Source organism: Pygocentrus nattereri, chromosome 7 (genome assembly GCF_015220715.1).
Source record: "Pygocentrus nattereri isolate fPygNat1 chromosome 7, fPygNat1.pri, whole genome shotgun sequence".
Lineage (NCBI taxonomy): Eukaryota > Metazoa > Chordata > Actinopteri > Characiformes > Serrasalmidae > Pygocentrus > Pygocentrus nattereri.
Window position 1 is genome coordinate 7,709,904 of NC_051217.1, and position 22,597 is coordinate 7,732,500.

Below are 22,597 nucleotides of genomic sequence, written 5' to 3' on the forward strand. Positions count from 1 at the left end.
TGAAAAAGGGGCCATATGCTACATTTTTATTTGCTTAAGTTTAATTATGATGTTGCTGTGGGTTTATATACCAAAAACAGTCAGATTTTTTTTACTGTTTGTTCCTGATAAATGGTGTCTGTTTTGATTGGCGGCCCTGTATTATATATTATGCCTTAAAAAGAGATCAGTTTGAAGCACTGTTTATAGCTTTAACTTAAATGGGTGGCACTTAATCGCTGTAGGCTAAAAAGATAGATACACTGTAAGTAAATGTGGGGTTTTTTTTTGATATCACAAAAACAATTTATTGAAAATAGGCTGACTTTCCATCTTAAGTTTCACATAAACTGAGTAGACTAGCGAATGAATGGTATGTTTTGAAACTTCAAAATGCTCACATGGTGTCAGACTTTGATTTTCCATGCTATGGGCCCTTTAATATTGAAACGCTGCATTGATGTCAGAAGTGAGTTTAATCTGTCTTAAATATTCCACATGGTACCATCGCATTTTATTGCATGGTGCATTCAACATGATGATGCTGCTGATGCTATATAAAATTCCAGCTTCCCTGGAATTTCCAAGAGTGCTTATGACAGCGCTTATGACACACCCCTGACTTTAGCAGAGGCCTGTAATTGGACAGTGAATCAATCAATCAGTAATCAGTAAGGAGGTCAAGTGAAGAACAGGGACCACTTTATTTGGGGGCTATACATAGGAGCTTCATAAAACATGCAGAAGCATTTAATAACACATTTAAAAAGCAATACATGAACAGTTTATGTCAGAATTCACAAGATTAGATTACGTAACATCATAAGATTACATACACCATCAAACTGATTTATAGATGTGCACAAATCAGTTTTGTGAAATATCCCCTTAAATTTAAATTATACAGGAAAATACTATATGTGTGATGTGTATTTATCACTTTAATTTGAGGACATCAAAATCTTTTATAGTGGAAGCACTGTGCCCTATGTAATTACTTGGGGATGATGCTTAATTACAGTCTTGTACATCGAAAAACTCTGTCAATACAATGTCATTTACTTCATAAACATCTTATGTCACCTTGCGAATATTGACATAAGCTGTTTATAAATACTCAAGTAAGGTTTTTTTAAATATGTTATTTAATGCTAATGCATGTATTATGAAGTTTGCATGTAGTTAGCATTCAGATAAAGTATCACAGACAAATGTAATGGTTTTGCTTTTCAGGCATGTTTTCTACATGTCATTAATTAAAAGTAATGTAATTAGTAATTACTAAGTAGTAAGTAGTAATTGCTTTAAGATCTAGCACAGAATCTTCTGACGGAACTCTGTTGACTGGTTGAAGAAGAAACGAGTGGAGACTTTGGTCGAGGAAAACGATGTTTAATAAATACACATCTTCCCAACCAAGCAAGTCTGACTAAGCTTCCAAAAGCTTAAGGACTTACAGTCAACCATGTAAACCAAGCCCTCTAGTTGTATCTTTGTCTTAACGTCCCAGAAACTCCCCTACTGAATGGGCAACAGCCTCTACCTTTGTAATTAATATAGAGAAATTTACAGTCTCCCCCACCTAGGAGCCAGGATGTCTCCGAGATATCCCTTCAACCAATAGCATTGCTAGATTGGGGAGCTATAACCAGATGTGAAATAGGTGAACCATTGGAGGTCGTTATATGACCAAGGGACTGCTCTCCACAGCCCCCACACATCACCCAAGATAGACAGTACAAAATGCAAATAGGTTTAACACAAAAGGCAAGGGAAACAGAAGAAGGTTTAAGAGAAGTTCTTTAAATTCACAGAAGTCTTTAAAAGTGGTATATGTAGTTCAGGGCTGTTAAATTTATGTTTGGTTTGGCGTGGGTCAGGTTTACTAGCTTAGAAAATCAGTGTAGTCTCTTTCTGAATGGCCAGGATCCTGCTCCTGGTTAATATACAACAAGTACAGAGTGCTAACACATCCTTGCTTTTACCTTACCCTGACTTGTCAAATACAGGAAACATATCCTGTGTTTAAAGTAACATATTTATGTTACTAATTCTCATAATGGCTTGAGAATTCCTTGTGTCTTGGGTTTTGTCTGTCAGTCTGAGAATTTGTCAGCGTAATAATGTACATGTTTATCATGTATGACGTCTTACGTGTCAATTATACTAGTACGTTATGACAGATGCATCAATGTCAGTTTTGTTACAACACTTACTGAACTCATTTTAACAGGTAAGTCACTTGGTAGGAGGTGCCGTCACTGAAAAATCGTTGTAATTTTGCTTTTTTTCTTTCTCTCCCTTTAACTCACTGCCAACAGTCCTAATATTGTGATACCTTTTCAAGAGGACCAGCTACAAGAAGCCAGCCCCCACATCCCCTGCGACCTTTTCAACTGTCTGGCACATCAATCTTATCTACCTGGTCCCTAGCCCTACCGCCATTATCCATGGCTCGTCCCACTCAGACAAGAACAAAGACAAACCAGGGGATATATCTGTCAATCTAATGCCCATCCAATCAGGTGCTCCTCTTTCTGTGTGACCTCAGAAGGACCCACCCTGTTTTGACTCTTTGGGGGGCCTGGACTAGGCTGCACTATTTTATTATCCTAATGAAACTCCCGATGAAAAGAGAGCGACATACTGCATATAATTGCCTGGAATAAAATATTTATCAGTTATTTATTTATCTATTTATTTACTTGTTTCCTGTCTTATTTATTTGCTAAATCTTTGTGCGGAATCTTTTGTTGTTTGATATTACTTTTCATTGGAAACTTAAAGGTGCAGCTTTGCTGTAGATGTTACATTTGCCTTTTTAGAACTTAATAAACTCAGTAATCAAAATATTGGTTTTTATTCAAAACATTTAAAAAAAGGGTAAAAGCCACTACAAGGTTTGTTGTAATGTTTTGATATTATTTGCCTGAAATCTTGACGTTTGCTTTAAAAACTGACTTTAAATTCCAAAAAGCTGCACTGCAATTAGATTGTAACAGGCCAGGAGTGTGTTACAGAAAAAGAGTGGTCATGAAAACATCATTGCTCATGCAGTGGTCAGAAATGATCTATTAAAAAGTGGTTTTGACTTAGAAAACAAGCCGAACGACCTGATTGTTAAGTAGACCAGGACGACTGAGCTCAAAGTAATAGCTGACTGTAATTCTTAACGTGTGTGAAAATATCTCTGTATGTCTTTCTCTGCAGTGGCTGAGTGACATTTGGTTTTGACCTTTTAAGTGTGAAACCTTCAGCGGTGATGTTTGCATAACAGTGATAATATTGTTGAGTTTGGTTTATTTGAATCTAACGTGGCTGTATAAGGAGTGTATGTTATTTTTTATATTCATTTTGCTATGCATCCATACAACATAAAGACAGTATTTTATACTTGAGTTCTCATTTTTAATTTACTGTTGCAGTGGTGTCAGGTAGGAATCTGAGGGCTAATGTAATTTTGGAACAGCTGTAGGGCAGATAGTGGCTGCTGGCCAGAGTAGGGCGTGATCCTACTGTACTGGTGCACTGAGTTTTCTACATCTGCATCTGCTGATGTCACCCCATGAAACAAAGCTTTTGCATCAAGTCTTCACCATAAGGTTTTTATTCTACCCCCCCCCCCCTCCTTTTTCTCTCTCTCCACCTTGAATTAAGCACAAACACATTAATTTGTACCCCTTTCAGTCATAACATTAAAACCACCTCCTTGTTTCTGACCTCATTATCCATTTTACCAGCTCCACTTACCATATAGGAGCACTGTGTAGTTCTACAATAACAGACTGTAGTCCATCTCTTTCTCTGATACTTTGTAAGTCCCCTTTTACCCTGTTCTTCAATGGTCAGGAACCCCACAGTCCAAGTATTACATGGGTGGTTGATCATTCTCAGCACTGCAGTGTCACTGATGTGGTGGTGTGTTAGTGTGTGTTGTGCTGGTATGTAGCTTTTAAACACTCACTGCTGGACTGAGAATAGTCCACCAACTACAAATATCCTGTGACCACTGATGAAGGACTAGAGGATGACCAGCACAAACTGGGCAGCTGCTATTATCTTTGACTTTACACCCAACAAGATCAACAAAGTATGTGTGTTTTATAAAGCTGACAGTAAATGGACAGTGTTTAAAACTCCAGCAGCACTGCTGTGTCTGATCTAATATTGCCTGTGCAACACACACTAACACAATACCACCATGTTAGTGTCACTGCAGTACTCTGTAGGGGTCCTGTCCATTGAAGAACAGGATAAAAGGGGGCTTACAAAGTATGCAGAGAAAAGGACTACAGTCTGCAGTTTGAGAACTACAAACTGCTCCTGTATGGTAAGTGAGGCTGACAAAATGTACAATAAGTGTAGAAACAAGGAGGTGCTTTTAATGTTATGGCGGGTCAGTATATTCTCTAATAATATATTTTTTTTCCTGGCCTTATTATATTGTTAAAAATACCAGCAGGACCACTGCAGCTACTTCTGCACAAGACGCTAAAATGAGTCTATGAGAAAAGTGTTGAACTGCTGAACTTCTGTGTCTGTTGTGGAAGTGGAACAATGTTTCTCTAATGACGCTCACAAAAGAGGTCATAGGATCAATGGTCTTATTCAGACACTTCTTTCAGTCTTACTGGTACTTTTGGTACCAAATCTCCCTGTTTACATGGAAGGCTTTTTTGATCGTTCTCTATGAGTTGATTGTCTTCCGCTTGAAATTTTGTGCTTGGTTGATGTGCATCTGAAGGGAATTGAAGTGATATGCACTGAATAGGACAATCACCCTCCTTGTTACTGGTGAAAGCATAGTTGTGACGACAAGATATAATGATTTGATTTTTCCTTTGTTTGTGTATGTACTCACTTATCAGTCATGTCACAGTTTATGTCTTTGTTCATGAAATAAAATCGGAACTCAAGATTCACTTCTGCATGTTGTCAAAGACGTGGACCAAAAGAAGATGAGTGTGATGTGGGTGAACAGTCGCTCTTTGTTCACAAGAGATCATGGATGTTTATGCAAGCCAGCCTAATCTGAAGATTCAAAAGCCTTAGACTTAATAATTGTAAAGAAACATATTAACCACAGAGCAAGGCTGCCCAGCTCTCGGTCACCTCCAGTAAAGTGTGGAAGGTTACAGATAACAGTTGCAGTGAAAGAGTATATGATTGATAAGGAACTTCAACACGCCAAGATTTACAGTTGACCACTTAAAAGTAGGTTTCACTGCTAGATTTTAGGACAGTATTACGTGATTACTGCTCACTATCACAGGCTTTACAATACCACTTTTATTATGAACTATATAATCTGATATTAGATTAGATTATAACCATTTTTCCCAACTGTGTTTGCACACTGTGGATTTAGACCTCTGCATTTAACCCATCCGTGCAGTGAAACACATTGTGTGTTGATGGTATTTTTTTAAATAGCAATAGTGGCACCAGTATGTTAGTTCACATAGGCTATTACATTCCTCAGACTTGTTAATCTCAGTAGATGAATTAACCTGTGTGTCATATAAACACATAATACAGTATAATATATCCTTTAAAATAAAAGTCCCCACAAATAAAAAAACTATAGGTCTAGTTACACGCAGCATCTAAGAATTAAAACCTTTGTTTTCGATGAAAGTGAACACATCCTGCTGCCAGTCACAGACTCCAGCACTTCCATCCACTAGAGCTTGAACGTAAACCCAGAAGCAGACCACTAAAAGCCATAGATGGTCATGGTTGGGAACTTGCAATGAGAAGGCAGTCCATTCCCAAATGAAGCTGAAGTTTGCTTCACCAGGTTCTTTTTCGAATGTTCTGTTCCACCTTGAAGTGTGCCTGTGTTACATAGTGGCACCTGTAACTCATAAAAAAGGCCAGTCAGAGGCCCTGAATTACTCAGGACCCTCTATTTAATTGCCCCTGGCTGTCACAGCTGATTCAATGTCACTAATGTTTGTAGACATTCTCTAACAGAGAGGTGCAGAAATGTTCAGCCTTTGTTAAAATCAAGAATAACTCTTAACTCTGCAAATTTTTATCTTTTCTTACTGCACTTACAATCCAGGCTTTTATTTAATTGGTCTTGGAGTTTGATATTGGCTTCAAGGACAGTGACTTGAGATGACTTTTGACTCTAAAGAGGACAAACATGTGGCCTGTCTCATTTAGTAAAACATTACCTTTAAAAACACACTGTTATTGGAGAAACATATAGTAAAAGTTTCCACAATTAATGTTGTACTGCTAAAGGGGAGTTCCACCCATATTTCAAAATTCAAAATGCAATCATTAAAATGGTAATACAATCATTAGGAATGGTTTGGTCTGCAGCGCACTACTCTAGATAAACGAGTCAGATTTATTCACATTGGTGATAGGAACCAGACGTCCACCACTTAAAGCCTCTTCACAGGACGTTATTACATGAAATGGTACAGAATAGCCTGCCTGATGTTTGAGACATTGTTTTATGATACGTAGCTTTGAAAAGGTTTGGGATTGTGAAAAGAAAATGCATTTTTTACTTTAGAAATGTATTTTTTCAGATTTAGTATTTTACTGACAGCAACATTAGATATAAAAACTCAGAAGACACGTGTCGGCTCCCTGGTGGTTTTGTACAGTGAATAAAATTTGTGTTATAGGTATCATGACCTCTGGTTCCTATCACCACCACTGTAAAGAAATTTGTGTCAGTACGTTTCTCTACACTGAGCCACTACACACCAAACTGCTCGGAATGACTAATACAGAGTTTTTAAAAAGATTAATAGAATTCCCCTTTAAGAGAGCTCAATAGCGAAACACAGACAGAGACAAGCATCTACATATTTATAGATGACAGACAGCAAACCATGCGTGTCAGTGGATTAGCTACAGCAAGGAGGCCTCTGATAACACTGAGGGTGTACTGTAAATGAGAAGTAGTGGGAGCATAGGACGGAAGCACATGACTTCAGGAAGGATAAAACAGGAAGCCTAAGTTTATTCGTAAGGTATTTTATATATATATATATATATATATATATATATATACCTAAAGAAAAACGTAGGCTTCCTCTATATATATTTCTATTCACCGTTTCGCTGAGACTTTGCACAAAACACCCTGATTTAACAGACATTAATGGTGAGTTACTTAAGACGCGCTCACATAAAACGTTCCTGAAAATATGACGCAATTTATTTGCATCTGTTGTTTATCAATTCGGTTTATGCAAATGAGGTAAGTTTAAACGTTTTAACTGTTTTGTAGTAGCGCCTCCGAAAGAAAGCACAAGTTAGAACCAATCGCTGCGTCCAAAGCTGTGAAGTGGACCAATGGGGGGGGAAGGGGGCGGGGCCCAGAGCAGTCAAGGTGATCGCTGCAGTAATCGGATGAGCGGCTGAGAACTGTGGCGAGTGGAAGCGACTCCGGACCTGATTTAGCGCAATACGGGAACCTTTACAGATTATACACCGAGTCGAGTGAGAGTGAGCTTAACCCAAATGTCTTTGAGACGACCGTGGAGACGAAGTTGATTCAAGACATGGATTTTCTCCGTGTGATACCAGCTTCTGTATGAGTTCTGATTACTTCACGGCTGACAACCGAGCTTCACTCGCCAAAGGGCTGCGAGTCTTTTCAATGGTGGAGTAACCTAAAGCAGGCATGGGTGAGTTTAGGAGGAATGCCTTCAGGAGGAAAGCTACACCCTGTGAAGGAGTGGACGAACAGCGTGAAGAACTGACGTGTGAGCTCGGTAAGTCGACTCTGTCGGTGAAGTGAACTGGACACAGAGGTTAAACGGAGAGTTTAGAGCAAGTGAGCTCAACTGTTGACCTGGAGGGTCAGAGTACAAGCCATGCATGTGATTTCTTTGCCCAAACACACCTGGTCTCTTTTTGTAATTCAGTAGGTGTGTTGGGGCAGGAAAGTCCCCACACTCTGCTGCAATATCCAGGAAAGGAGATCATGAATTATTCAGTCAGTCAGGAATCACTTTTGACTGTTTAAGGAAAATACTGTCCCAACCTCCATCTGATGATAATGAGCAGAGAACTACAACTGGAAGTTCTTTTCATTCATTTAACTTACACTTAGCTCAATATCTATTAAATGTATCTCAATTTTCCCTTCCTCTGGCCTTGACACTAATCATAACCCCAGCCCTAATCTCAAACCAAAACCTAATCCTAACCCTCACCCTGAGCCTAATCCTAACCCCAAACGCTGAAATATTTATTTCTTCTGACATCTGATAAGTTGGAACAGACAAAGTAGAACTACATTTAAAAATACTATCGAAAACTATCAATACAGATTTGTAACTTTTTACACACTGTGCTGCATTAAACCCAGTAAAACAGGCCTATTATGCTCTCTTTGTAATCAGACATGCAGTTGGCAAGTGTTGTTTAAGGACCGACCATATCATGACATACAGAAAAATATTGTGACATATTTTGACTTCATTTATCACAATAACGATAACTATTGTCATATTGGCCAGCCCTAAGTGATACCCTACACTCGATGGTTCTGTGTGGTCTATATAGAGCCATGAACACTCAGAGAACCATTTGCATGCTTGAAGAGTTCTTCTGTATGGTAAAATGGTTCTTCAGATTGAAGGAAAATATTCTGTAGATGGTTCTATATATTCTGTGATTGATTCTGTGTAGCACCAAAAAGGGTTCTTCTGTTGTTACAAGTTTGACATCGTCGCAAAAGCAGAACTCTTTTTTTGAGCAAGATAGCCCTTTTCAAAAAGCTTCTACATTAAAGCATCTACAGCACATTCTACCATATATCTGAACAACCATTTCACCCTTCAATGAACCCTTTGAGCATGCAAATGAGTCATGGTTCTATATAGAACCATTTTCCTTACTAAAAAAACCTTGTAGAGCCATCTTTTTCAAGAGTGTATTTTCATAGACATAGACGCGTTTGGGTTCTCCCTCACACAGCACTTGGGTGGGACTGTGATCATTTATGTCATTGTGAAAGCAAAAAACACCCTCAGGGATTCACTTATGATTCCGACCGTATATAGAGGAGTGACCTGTTTTGCACATGCAACTCCGGAGGCAAGTCCATACTGGTCATGGTTTACTAAAACCCTCAGTCCTGCCTCCTGCCCTCAACTTCTCTACTTTCACATTTCCAAACGCTAATGTAGCCTACGGCTAAATCAGTTAAGCATACTTAGTTCTCACTCACTACTGTCCCAACCAATGTACCACTTTCATGGACACTGAGAGGCTACTTGAGGCTAGATTTTGGAGATAGAGTTGAGAACATGAGAGGGGAGTGAGGGAGTCCCAGAGGTACATGAGAAGAAGTGTGCATGTAAACAGTCTAATGTGAATGTGCCAAACTGATATTTAGTGCCTACACACTGCTGGGCTGCTTTAGCAACCAGCATAGGAGATTTTGGACTTTGGTGTCAGCCAATTCAGATAACCAGGAGAAGAATTTGACGCTTTGTTTCATTATGTGTCATCTCAACGTTGTGGAATATGTTTTGGGAGAGGTTCATAATCCTGAAGCTGAAATATTGCAGCTAGTCTGGCCTCTCCGGAAACAGTCTGTTTACAGAGAGTGTTCTGAATGTACAATTACTGCACATTAGTGTGGGTCTGTGTGGGTGAATAATGGCTGGGTGTTGATATAATCATGTAGATGGTATTAGATGGTATTTGATGTTGGATTGTCGGAGACATTTAAATCTTAAAGTTAACTGGTTGAGCTCTAACAAACTTAAGCCATTCTAGATTTTATTTCTTTTCGGATATAAGTTGTCATGCCAGTGAGTTGTATAATGCTGTTTTTGGAACAAAACCTCTTATCTGCAAGATGATAACTTTACAGGAGGAGGAAAAAACGTGCTTTACGTTTAATTTAAACCATCATTTTTTCTTTCAATACTTTTGGGCCATTTCTTTTGGTCCATTCAATGTATACATAATATGAAGGGCAACAGAAAAGCAAGAAAAATGGAGATACAAGGTTTTGTTCCAATAGTAGCACTAAGTCACTGTCAGACCTTATTTAGGTTTTGTTTCCTAATTATGGAGTCAATGATGCATTTCTTCTGTACCCCTGCTGTGTTCAGACTGCTTGCTTGTTAGACTAAGTCACTGGACTGGAAGGGGAAGAAGGGTGCAGTAGAGCATGCCGTATGTGTCACCATGTGTTAGAGGAGATTGTTCTGAATCAGCTCACCTTAGTTTTGCCTGCAGCACATTTTTCCTCATACATTGAATAAAGTAAACTCGCATTTTTTTGTGTTCGTCAGTTCCACGTAAATGAGATATATTGCATCAGTACAATTACCCATTTCAGTTTATATTTGGCAGTAATTGTGTGGATGTGATGCATCTCATTCATGTGAAAATTCAATCAAGGAAATTCAATAAATAACTTTTTTCAAGTTACGTTTAGGACCCAATATTTGATTACGAGATTGTACCTCTTCAAAAATCATTCCAGAATGGCATCCGTGTTAAAAATCATTCATGAAAGGCATTAGTGAGCATGTCTCTGGGTGTGTTTTGGTTTCAGTATTATACTGTGTCAGCTGTACTTCACTGCTGACAACTTTGTTTCTCTAAACAAACTCTAATGCCTTTGAAATGTGCACAGCAAACCTTCTAACAATAGGTCAGTGTAAACTCCGCACATGACCTCCATGTGCAGCTGAGTGCCTACCTAGATTTAACTGAAAACTAACTTTCTCTCTCTCTCTCTCTCTCTCTCTCTCTCTCTCTCTCTGTGACATCTTGTGTTTCATAAAAGAATGATATTAAAGAATGAGATAAAGAAACATTGCACAAAATTAAGTAAAGAATGTGTGAAGAGAATGGAGAAGCAATAAAGAAGTAGTGAATATATTTAGGCTAGTATATCATAAACAGGTAAAAGAAAAATTGGTTTCCAGGGTCACTGTCTCAGCCACTTTTCCAAGTAGAATATCTCTCTCTCTCTCTCTCTCCCTCTCTCTCTCTCTATCTCTCTATCTCTCTATCTCTCTGTCTCTCTCTATCTCTCTCTCTCTCTCTATCTATCTCTCTCTATCTCTATCTCTCTCTCTCTGCATGAATGTGTCTGCTTTAAACAGCTGACCATACCAACAGGCCTTCCTTTCTCACCAAAAAGCATCTGAGTTTGAGGAAAATGCTCTCCTGCAGTCTTAGCCAGGCCACTGAGCTTCAGACAATGGAAGTGTTTGTGCTACTCAACGAGAGAAAGAGGAGAGCTTTCTGTATTTGCTGGCTAGCATGAATCAGGACTCATATTGTTAATCTTATCGCCTTGATTATACTGACTGGAGCCTGGAGACTCATGGGAAAAGCTTGCTGTCTGTAATGGACACTTAAGTAATAGTATCCACTGGGTTTGTTTGAAATGCTATCTCTGAATTGGTTTGTGATCGTGCTTTGGCTCATAGCTCATAATCCTCAGAATGCTCAAACCCAAATTACCCAAGGTCAGTTTTGGTGAAATTGGAGGCTAATACAGGTCGCTAGTGGTGTGGAAAAGCCATGTGCTTTCAGGGATATGTAAAAGAAACGACTATGAACACAGGCCACTGATGGTGTAAACAAAGCCATAAAAGGAGCACATAAAATAACTATTATAATGTATTTTATTCTTCTTTCAATGTCTAGTTTTCTTTTTCTCAATTTGTCTCAGGGTTTCCAGGATATGTAATTAAAAACTCCCCTATCTAGATTGTTATATATGGCAAAGGCTGATTTGCTGTCTGTGTTGGTGAGCAATAGTTTGGAACTCCCAGTCTGAGATATGAAACAGAGGCTGTGGCTGGCTTGTGGACACACGCCCTGGCTTGTAGTAAATATTCAGTCAAAGAGGGTGTGGAGCAATGGTGCAGGAAAAGGGTAATCCAGATCCACATTTCTCAGGCAGACTTGATTTCCAATACAAGCTTTTTTGCTTGAAAGCAAATGTTGTTTTTCACTGGACACATACAAAAAGTCAGGTATTGCCCATCAATGCATAAGTGTCTCAGAGGGTTATTTGCACTCTTAAGGTATTTCAAATATTTCACAGGAGTTCACTCACAACTGTAGTTTTTTTGTGTAATGATATATAAATCCAGCAGGTGGCAGTCCATCTCTTGCCACCGCCTTGTTTCCCTCTGTATGTAGAAGTCACTGAAAAATGTCTAAGGTCCTTTCTTCATGAGGACAATTAGTGCTTTGTCTTCCAGCCAAGCATATGTTCACTTCCTCTGCTCAGCAGCTGTCACACTCTCTCTCCGTCAGTGGTCCTGGCTATGTCCTATGAAAGGCACCCATTTAGATTTACATGACTGAGGCAGATATTCAATAGGTTGTAGCATAATCATGATGAAACATGAACAGAGTTTAGCCCTATTGTTAATATATAAGTTAATGACTAATATTACATGGTCAGAAGAGTCTGGGGAAAAATGTTTTTCTATATTGGGCCTTACTGTTTACTATTAACTGTATTTAAATGTCTAGACCAGCCCTGACAAGTATACATATGTAAATCTGATATATGGCCATATATGCACATATATCATAAAGGGTCAGGCATTTATTTCAAAATAAATGTACATATATGTTACATAAATGCATAACATATGGATCATACATATATGTCTGGTAGGTAGATGAATACATTCCAGTGAAGTTATGAATATGATTGTTCTCTGTTTGCTTTTAGATGTTTTTAAATGTTAAATATTTTATTGCATATTATACAATCTACATGTATTTAGAGTTTAATTACGTAGCTGTAACACTGAGTTTCACTTGATTATGAAGCTAGCATATGGCTGTTGTTGGAACAAAACTTTGTTTCTCCATTTTTTGTTTTTAAGTTTTTGACATATTTGAAAAAGTCTGTTGCTCATTACGTTGCGTGTAAATTTCATGATGAATGGAAGAGCAGAAACGGCCCAAAAAAACTTTGTAACTTACATTAAAAGTAAAGTATGCTTTTTCCTTCTCTGTGAAGTTATCTTTATGGAGATACAAGGTTTTGTTTTCCGACAGCAGCAATATATATATGCATAATATTTCCCTCATTTATTGTTAAATGTTTTATATGTACAGATATGTTTGTACATGTTGAGATATATATATATACCAATTTGTATGTCATGTATTTAAAATTCATATATCAGATTTCTGTATAAGAGAAATTAAAGGCAGGTGCCCTCACCTTCTTAGGGCATGTTTAGTAATTTTGTTTACAATTTGATTTAATTAGATCCTACTAGATAGTACATATTTCTCATAATTTTTTGCCATCTCTAAAGACAATAACTCATCATAATATTCTAGTGAGATTTTCCAAGAGCAATTTATCTACACAAAAGTTAAACCACTTGAGATGTTTGTTAGATGTTTATTACTGTTACACTGCTATGTCTGGGCTTTTGTGGGAAAAGCCCCATGGCAGGCTCACTCAGTGATGATGCACTTCCTCTCTGAGCATCAAAATTCCATTCTTTTGACTTCCAGGTGCAGCATATTGCTGGGTTATTCCCACGAGGAAACGAGTAAGATACAGAGAGTAACATACAGCTGAAGGAGATGGGAGTAAAGAAAAAAGAAAAAGTTCGAACCAGATAGAAAAAATAGAGAGTTAGCAGATAAATGAAACAGGAACAGGTAGTGTAGTAACTAGAAGTCAGTGAGTAGCAACCATAACCACAATGCTGGAGAAAGAGCTGGAACCTATCCCAACAGTCACTGGGCACAAGGCAGGGAACACCCTGGATCGGTCGCCAGTCCATCGCAGGGCAGACAAACAAACATATATGTTCACACACATGCACACACTCGTATCAAGGGACAATTTGTTGTGTGTGATTAGAACAAACACAAATAAACAGATGTATAATTGCAAAAACATCTAGCAGCATGAAGGAGCTAGAGAAGCCAATTACAGAAACCACAGTGTAGTGTTTTATTGTTTTTATTATTATTAAACTTCACTTCAATCAGTAGTTCAGGGCAAAATTTAATTTCCATAATTTTCTATTTACTCTTGTTGATCAACCAAGTTAGAGGTTCCTAGTTTACTTCACATGAGCCTTAAGACTGCTGTTACTAATGGAACTGAAGTGAGATGTTTTCGTAAGACAGATAATGAGTCTCAATAAATGCCTTTTCAGCTTTATTTACATGTAGTTGCCCAAACCCAACAAATAGAAACACCCACCTCACTTTCTTATGAATGTTGTGGCATAAACATATGATTATGAAAGCTATCAACTGTGGGGTATAATTGCCATCAGCTCACATAATTGTGATTAGATGATTATATAATAATTGGGACTGGCTTAGATATACCATTACCTACAAAATGGACAAAAAGTACATAAGCTAAAAACAGTGTGGAAGTGTAAATTCTGTCCATTTGTGTTGATGTGCTAAAAAAGTGAATTTCAGACACCATATTTTGGCTGATGGACTATATTTGAGGTCAGAAGAAAATGTGAAAATGAGATTTTTGGCCAATCTATCACTTTCAGTAGAACTTAGTAGAGCCAATCCCTTGGGCGATTTACCATTCCTGATTCCCATCTACTTAAATCCCCTGCAAGTCCATTTGTCTTCCTGAGCAGAGGGCCTTGAAACAGGCCAGACCCTTATTGATTTCCCCCTTCCAGCCTTAGACCTCATGCTCTTACACTGGCAGCCCCAGAATTTAGCTCTACGGACAGGAAAAGAGGAATCTTTCGTTACTCATGCAACATTTTAGCAGATTTGTTAGAAGTTTTAAACACTATGTTCCAGCAGTGCCCGGGAAAGCTGACAGCACTGTAGCTGACTCCCTTTGCAGTCAACACTTCCCGTGGCTCTTCCTCTGAAGGATCCTGGCTCCGGTTCAGCTGTTTGTCTAACACTGCGCTCGGCCGTTGCTTCCTGGCTTTTCCTTGAGTTTCCCTTCTTTGGGCTGCTGGAGTAGGGCAATGGGTCATGCCTAAAGCTTGGACACTGTAGCACACTAGCTGAGCCTGCGTCACTACCGTACACTCCCATTACAGCCAAGAACACAGGCAGGAATACTGAGACGTATACCGTAGTCCTGCATTGAGAGGCGAGAAGGCCCCCTGAGAAGTTCTCTCAAGGAATGGAAAGCTCTGAGGGACTTTTCTACCGTCTGGCTAAGTGAACAACTTTGGAACAGGAGAAATCCAGAATCAATTGCTAGGACAAAGTGGAACTAAGTTTTCCTATCAACCTGGCATTTTTAAAAAGCCATTAACAGGATACTGAATGTCCCCACCTCAGGAAGTCACGGCTTTGTTTACCTATTCTGTGATGTTGCTTGTGGATCACACTGGATCGCTTTAGTTTGGGCTTTATTAGAGGTAAATGAGTGAGGGAGGGGAAAGCACTGAGGAAGTGGAGCTACACTGGATATTTTTGGTCCCTATTCATCTGCAGGAAGACTGGCTTCAGACTTGCTCTTTCACAGATACTTTCTCCCCCTGCTCTTGTTTTTTATGTGGGACCTTTCTCCTTCTCACTCCTGAGTGGCTTTTTCTTGCTTGTTGCACTGAGCTTCTGCTGATGGCCAGTGATGGATTGTCTGGGTTCTAGCCTCAAGAGGTCCCGTCTGCGGCGCACCACCTCTGGTAGGTGATCGTACATGATGATGGCCAGCTCCATGATACTATCACTGGCTTTTACCATGACCTTCAGAATGAACCAAACTACGATCAACACTGGCAGACTGGAATAATCAGAAGACAAGGCAGGGGCTAACCAAAATATGCCGCTTCTTAGATGTTGTGCTAGCTAAAAAGTACCTCCTAAACCTTCAGCTAAGTAATTCCTAAAGAGTACAATATGGGCAGTGGATTAAGAACAATGAGACGACGACAGAAGTATTGGTTTTGGCGGACTAAAGGTAAACATCTGTTAAGATGGCTCTGATGTGACTGAATTTGTTGACTACATTGCATAACAACACACACATTCTACATAACTGCTTCACAGCAATGGGGTAAGTGTGGTTTGGCCAAGCTGTCAGGCTTCAATGATTTAGAAGGGCTCCAAGGCCAGGTTTAAGCTTTAAGACCTGTTTTGTAAAGCTGATGTTTGTGTAATAAAGTAAACAAGCAGATAAGGGTTCAGAGAGTTGAGGCCTGAACTATAAATTCTGAGGGAAATACAATTTATACATACTGTGCAGTAGTCAGAGACCAGCCTTCATTTATTTAACCTCTTAAAATCCCAGGCTTTTTGCATATTAAGGCTTCAGTATTTCAGTAATTACAGGGACTTCAATGGAGACTGGTTGAGCTATTCTCATTTGACTAATCTAAATCACCATCTACCATCAGGTTCATTTTTGCACCACACTGAAAATGATATGCCTCTAAATGTGATTGTATGAATTTGCCCTGTAGATAAGACATGAACGTAACGTGTGCTTTTTACTCTTTGAACTTCTCCTGCAGGAGGTACTTTTGATCTGGGCCATCAGTCACTATGTGTTTTACCATGTTTGACCTGGTTAATGAAGCATGTTGTAAACCATGCTGAACTTTGCAAGCTTTCGCTTGAATCAGTGTACATCCCCAGTAGATAACCATGTGTGTATATATGGATGTAGTATCAATGTCATTCTCAATCTGACCTTAGTCTATGCTGCTGGACATACTTTGGCAGAAGTAATAATCAAAACACATCATTTTAAAAGCATATTTTTTGAAATAATATCCAGTACTTCTTTGCTAAACATTTGTTTATGTTGTGAAAGCTATAGAAAAATCAGGGTTGCGTGTTATCCTGACTAACATACCTTGCACATAACGTTTGCAATGATCTGTAGCGCTTGCCTCCAGCTTGAGCCTGTTGTTAGACAAAAATGTCCTGTGAGTTCTTGCCCTTGTAAATTTAAGGGCTGTTGTAACAGTTTAAACCACATGGATTGCCAACATGACTTGTAAACAAACAGAAGCGGAGATGAAAAAAATAAACTGTGCAGCTGCTTTTGTCTCTGCTGTGATTAAGGCAGATTTGAAGGTGGTTTGAGTGATTGGATCACAGCATGTCTCTGAGACGCATTGTACCCCGTGCACACTTGCACTTAGTGTGGTAGACTTATCATATTGCCCAGTAAGCATGGTAACAGGGTCAGAGCAGGGCCTATATTTTCTGTTCCTCTTGTATTTTATTTTAGCCCTTGCAGCCTACTTATTTGTGTGGTTTTGTGTGACTGATGTATGTTTTTATCACTTAGAATTAAGCAAACTGTTTTTGTTACTCTGCATATAAGATTGACATCAGATTTGTTTTGATTGCCCTGTATTGTGCCTCATTGAAAAGAGGACTTACAGCTGGTGCTTGAGGGTTGGTGTCCAGCACAGTTTGGTGGTTCCCCTACTCAAGCACACCCGTTAAACCTGGCAATTAACTTATGAGTTGAATTGGGTGTTTTTGAGCAGGTAAATCACCAAACTCTACTGGACACAGGCTCTCCAGGTGTGGAGTTGTGCACCCCTGGCTTATAACTTCATTGTCAATGGATGAGGCTAAAATGCTGTTGGTTGAATAGGTGGATGTATGTCAGTTGTTTTTGTGACATTTGCAGCTTAGTTTGTATATGTGGACTGTAAATGTCTAACTCCTTTATGTAAAGAAAGACAAGGGACATGTGGTGTTCCATGATATGGGCTCTTCAAAGGGACCTTTCATGAGAAACAGCTGTCCCGTAAAATTATTTTCTTAAAAAGAGTGGAAACCTTGTATGGCTACTTTGAAAGCGTGTCTCAGTTTATAGAGTGTATATAGGGTAGGCCGTTAAACCCCTTAAATGGCCAGGACTCACTGGCAGGTCTAAACTTCTATTACAGATTTCTGTCATTTCTGAATAACTCTGCCAGTTTGCATTGAAGTCCATGGAGTTACTGGATAGTACCCTTTAGGATGTAATAAGCTTGAGATTTTAAGGGGTTATTAAAATGCATACTGTAGGTACTGTAGTTGCACAGACTGTATCCCCCTCCAGTCCAGGAAGGAAAAGGCAGGGCTCTCACTTTCAGCATGCCCTCTCTGCATCCACACCTAATGTATGGATATGCCATCAAGTCAGTGTGCCCTCCAAGTCAGTATTTAGGGTGAAAACTCCATGACACAGCCTGTGACCTGTGCTACAGGTCATTAGAGATAAATAACGCTGTCTGGTCATACATGAACAGGTCTTATGTTTAATGTGATGTGATAGAGTTAGAGCAGATAGTATGGGTAACCAGGAAAGCAAATGACTGAATGTGTGTGAGCAGAGGCTTATTAGACCGATCCGTGGTTATCCTCCTCCAAAACCTTGAAATTAGCACTGTATATTCAGAAAGTATACTCATATGCAGCTGGATTTTTTTTTACCTTTTGCTGTGCTTGTGGGGATATGCAGTGCTCTGTATGTCCACTTGACATGTATGTAATTTCTGGTCAAAATGGCAAGTTATTCATTTTCAGGAGATTTTTCTGAGCAGATTAGAAAGAAGATAATCCATGTGCAAAGTGAAGGGGAAGGCTAAACAAAAACACATGAAAAAACAAGACTTTGGTAGACCACCAAAACTGTCCCCATCATATAAAAAGTGCTTAAAGTTTTTATCTTGCAAAGAACGGAGAAAATGAAGCTCCACTGTTGCCTCAAATCTGAAAAAATCTACAGCTGTTTCTATCCATCCCTCCACTGTGAGAAGACAACTCCATGCTATGGGTCTGAAAGGATGTGTATTTGTCAAGAGGCCATTACTGAGAAAAGGAAATAAATAAAAAAAGAAGAAAATTTACAGAAAAATCTAGCAGAAAATGCAACTTCTAAGACTGAATTTTGGAGGTGTGGAAAAATATCTTTGCAGATTTCATTGAAATACTGAAAGCAAAAGTCCTAAAAAGCTGGAAACTGTAATAAAGGCAAAGTGTAGACACTGAACATTTTGATGTTTGGTCATTGAGGCTTCTGTGTTATTTCCTGTTAAATATATTACCACTGTCTGCCCTGCGATGGACTGGCGACCCATCCAGGGTGTATCCTGCCTTCCGCCCGAAGACTGCTGGGATAGGCTCCAGCACCCCCCGCGACCCTGACGGAGAAGCGGCTTAGAAAATGGATGGATGAATATATTACCACCTTTATTAGAGAAATAATTTATTTGATATAAATTATAGCTTTTTTATTAATTACAGCTCTAATTCTTTGAAATATCCAAAATTGTTACAAATGGTTTTACAGCATTCTGCAATTAAATCCTTCATGTTTTCTGCTCTTTTTCCTGTTTTTCTTGATGCAGAAAAATCCATATCTTGTTCTTGACAGCTGCTTTGACTGGAAATATATATGAATAAATGAAGGGTGCGCTCCGACCTTTGGACAGTATTCTATATTTGGAGCTACAGTTTGGTCCCGAGTATCGCAATGCAAACTCGCACATATGTTTGACCTAACCAGTCTCCCTGCATGCCATCACCTTCCTGCAGTGTAATTACAGACTAATGTAAAAAATGTATGTGAAAGGATGGAGTTAAAGAGGCATAAGTGCTCAGAAAGAATGTCATACATGTGAGGCCCTGTTGCCTACTTTTGCCCTGACTGCATGTGGGAGTAAATCTTGAGTATATGAGTAAATGTTAGTGTATATGCTGTCTCAAAGCTTGAATAACCTGTGTTCTCTAAAGCTCACGTTGTCACTAAGCAATTGCACAGATGGTCCAGCAGGGGGCAGAGACATTATGACTAGTATATGACTCATATGCTATTACAGTAAGATATGCAGTTATTCACTCATTTCCACCAAGGCTCATCACAAAAGAATGTTTCAGCTATTTATGTCAAATGGAGGTGGCCAGTGTCTAAGACAGGCTGCAGTATTAGAATGCAGGTGTTTTTCATGTCTATTACACTTGAATGTTTCTTGTTTAGGGAGGCATTTCTAAAGCTTTGAAGAATTTGGGCAAGGTATGAGTCTTTGCAGTAAGATGCTATTATATTATTATGTATTACAACTGCAGTTGACCTCTCAATATATTAAAAAACAGAGCTTTCCTTTTTTATAGAAGAATTTGATGTAGTATGTAAACAAATAAACAAGTTTTAAAGTGCACCGTTCACTCTCAAATCCATATATTGAAATGAACCTGCAAAACCAGCCTGTTTTGAATTCATGTGATGCCATGAAACTGATGCATTTATGTACATCCACCTGTTCACCATGCAGCAGGTTCACACTGAAGTTATAAGAAGTGTTTCAGAAATGTTACCAGTAAACTTTGTTTTCTCTTATTAAAGGCCTCTTTCTGTCCTGTGAGGAAAGGTGAATGCTTTAGTACAGTGCTGGTGTCAGCTCTGTTCTTTTCCACTGGGCTTGTGTATTGATTTTGACCGGGCTGTGTTGGCTGCCTGTAGGGAACAATTTCATCTGCCTTTTGGTCCTCTCACCCACACAGATCTGTCTGACAGACCAGCAGAATTCTTTGTGTGTGAGTGTGTGTGTGTGTAAGAGGAAGTGTGTGTGCTTTTCTGTTTTATAGTGTTTAGGTGTGTGTGTGTGTGTGTGTGTGTGTCAGAGGTGATGTGCTCTGGTGATTTCTTAACATTAGTCTAAATGCATTATCAGTCTACACAGCTAAAAAGTATTTGGAAGCAAGGCACACTCTCATCTGCATGATATGTATGCAGAATACTGTGGTACAGTTGTTTTTGTACACATTGTATTTGAAATATTCCTTACAATACTTTAGGAATGCATTGATGTGAAACTCTTGATGTGGGATGACTCTCAAGCCCCACTAACCAAATTTTAGTGAATTTATCAAAATGCCAGCAGCATGTTCACAGCACACAACAAACAATTCTGGCATTTGTCAAAGGACTCATATGCATATTGCAGCCACCTGTGATATCTATATGACAAAGGTCAACACTGTTAAGGTGTAACAAATGATATGTTGTGCTGCTTGTGCTGCTGTATATAATGTGTGTGTGTGTGTGTGTGTGTGTGTGTGTGTGTGTGTGTGTATTTATATATATGCATTGTGTATATATATCACTGCATTGTAGTCAATCATGCAGCAGTTTCAGTTGAGTTTTTTTTTCACACACACACACAGTGTAACTCTGGTTTCACAGGGTCCCACTATACTGTTATTGGTCTGAGCACCTTCAGAGCTCACAGCAAAGGATGCAGTTTTATCCTTTCATAATCACTGTATTATGTAGAGTACAAAGGTTCTGCCATCCAGCCAAAAGAAAATCTAGGCAAGACCAAAGACTACTCTATTAAGACTGTCCCATAAACAGGATTTTAGAAATGACTGAAGTCTGCTATGCCATTATATATAAAGAGAACATTTTCAAATACCCAATATGTATAACCACCAGCATATTACTTCTATTTAACAGTGACATTCAGAACACAACATGTATAGTCATATGGAACTTATTACATCTTTTGTTCATCTACAGGGAACAAACTTAAATATAGTGTTTTTTGCTAATTTTAGGGCAGAATTTTTATTTATTTGCTGGTTTTAATATTAAAAATAAACTATAAAACATGCCATAACTTTTTCACTAGATAGATTTGTTTTTGTGCATTGAAATATGCAGAAATGTGATCTCTGTAGAGGATGTGTTTGCTTATTTTTGCTTCCGACAAAGCATAATTAGTTTTTTTTTTTCTTAGTACAATATTGGGATAATATTCTACACAGTGATAAAAGGTTAGGTAATTATTGTGATATCAAATCTTTAAACTGGCACATGCACACACAAATGTATTGTGTGGCACACTGTACAAGACAAAGTCTTGCAGATTTACTGTGCGGCAGATTCTGTGGCAGACTGTTCACTGCCCTGCAGGTCAGATTACAAAACAGATTCTCTGGCTGGTAAATAAATGGCCACATTTTGCATGGGTCATCCATCAGTTACCAAAAAATAGTTTATGCAATCTAGAACAACCTACAGTGGAAATATTATGCTTTGAAAAAACATAAAAAGGTATGTCTTCATTTGCGTTGCTATTGCTGCTGGAGTCAATTGGTGGCAATTCAGATATGCATCAGCGGTCACGCCAGAATTTTAAAGCTGGCTTTGGTCACAAATGCACTAAATTGGCCACCAAGGAACACATCATATTACCCTGCTGAAAAATAACAGCACTGACAGGTCTGTACTGGTTTAACTCGGCACACCAGCGTGGTCATCCTGGTTGACCAGCATACCATCATCCAAAACACAATATATGCTGTTTTTGGTGCCTTGCAATAGTGCTGGTCTGTGCTGTTTTTTCTAGCAGTGTGGATCTTCAGATCAGAGATTTTGATGACAGAGGAACTCTTACAATTTGCAGTTTTTACATTAAGCATTAAGTGACCATTAGTGAAACACAAATGGTCATGTACTGCCTCATAACCATATTGTACTGAGACTATTAACTATTTTGGCCACAGGGAACATTTTTACTGCATTTTCATGGCTCTTTTATTTGGCAGTTAATTAGCTTTGCAACACAACAGGTGTGTGAGTGAGAGAGAGAGAGAGAGAGAGAAAGAGAGAGAGAGACACAGCAGGCAAGAGCTAGAAAGAGAGGTAGTATGTGTGTTT

General features: G+C 38.8%; 2 protein-coding genes across 7 annotated transcripts in view; both read left to right on the top strand.

The window, feature by feature from the left end:
• Nucleotides 1-4,901, top strand: part of bicd1a (bicaudal D homolog 1a) — a 60,059-nt gene extending 55,158 nt beyond the window's left edge. For all 3 annotated transcript variants that reach the window (XM_017686246.2, XM_017686389.2, XM_017686462.2), the window contains one exon: nt 2,301-4,901. In XM_017686246.2, the coding sequence (XP_017541735.1) occupies nt 2,301-2,412 (112 nt within the window). In that variant the 3' untranslated portion in view covers nt 2,413-4,901. The remainder of the gene's footprint in view (nt 1-2,300) is intronic.
• A 2,466-nt stretch (nt 4,902-7,367) lies between these two features.
• The window catches only part of fgd4a (FYVE, RhoGEF and PH domain containing 4a), a 69,980-nt gene continuing 54,750 nt past the window's right edge, over nt 7,368-22,597 (top strand). For 2 of the 4 annotated variants that reach the window (XM_017685665.2, XM_037539714.1), the window contains exon 1: nt 7,368-7,724. In XM_017685665.2, the coding sequence (XP_017541154.1) occupies nt 7,634-7,724 (91 nt within the window). In that variant the 5' untranslated portion in view covers nt 7,368-7,633. Of the gene's footprint in view, nt 7,725-15,041; nt 15,612-15,668; nt 15,887-22,597 lie in introns of those variants that run through there. The other 2 variants (XM_017685828.2, XM_017685745.2) reach the window with 2 other exon arrangements.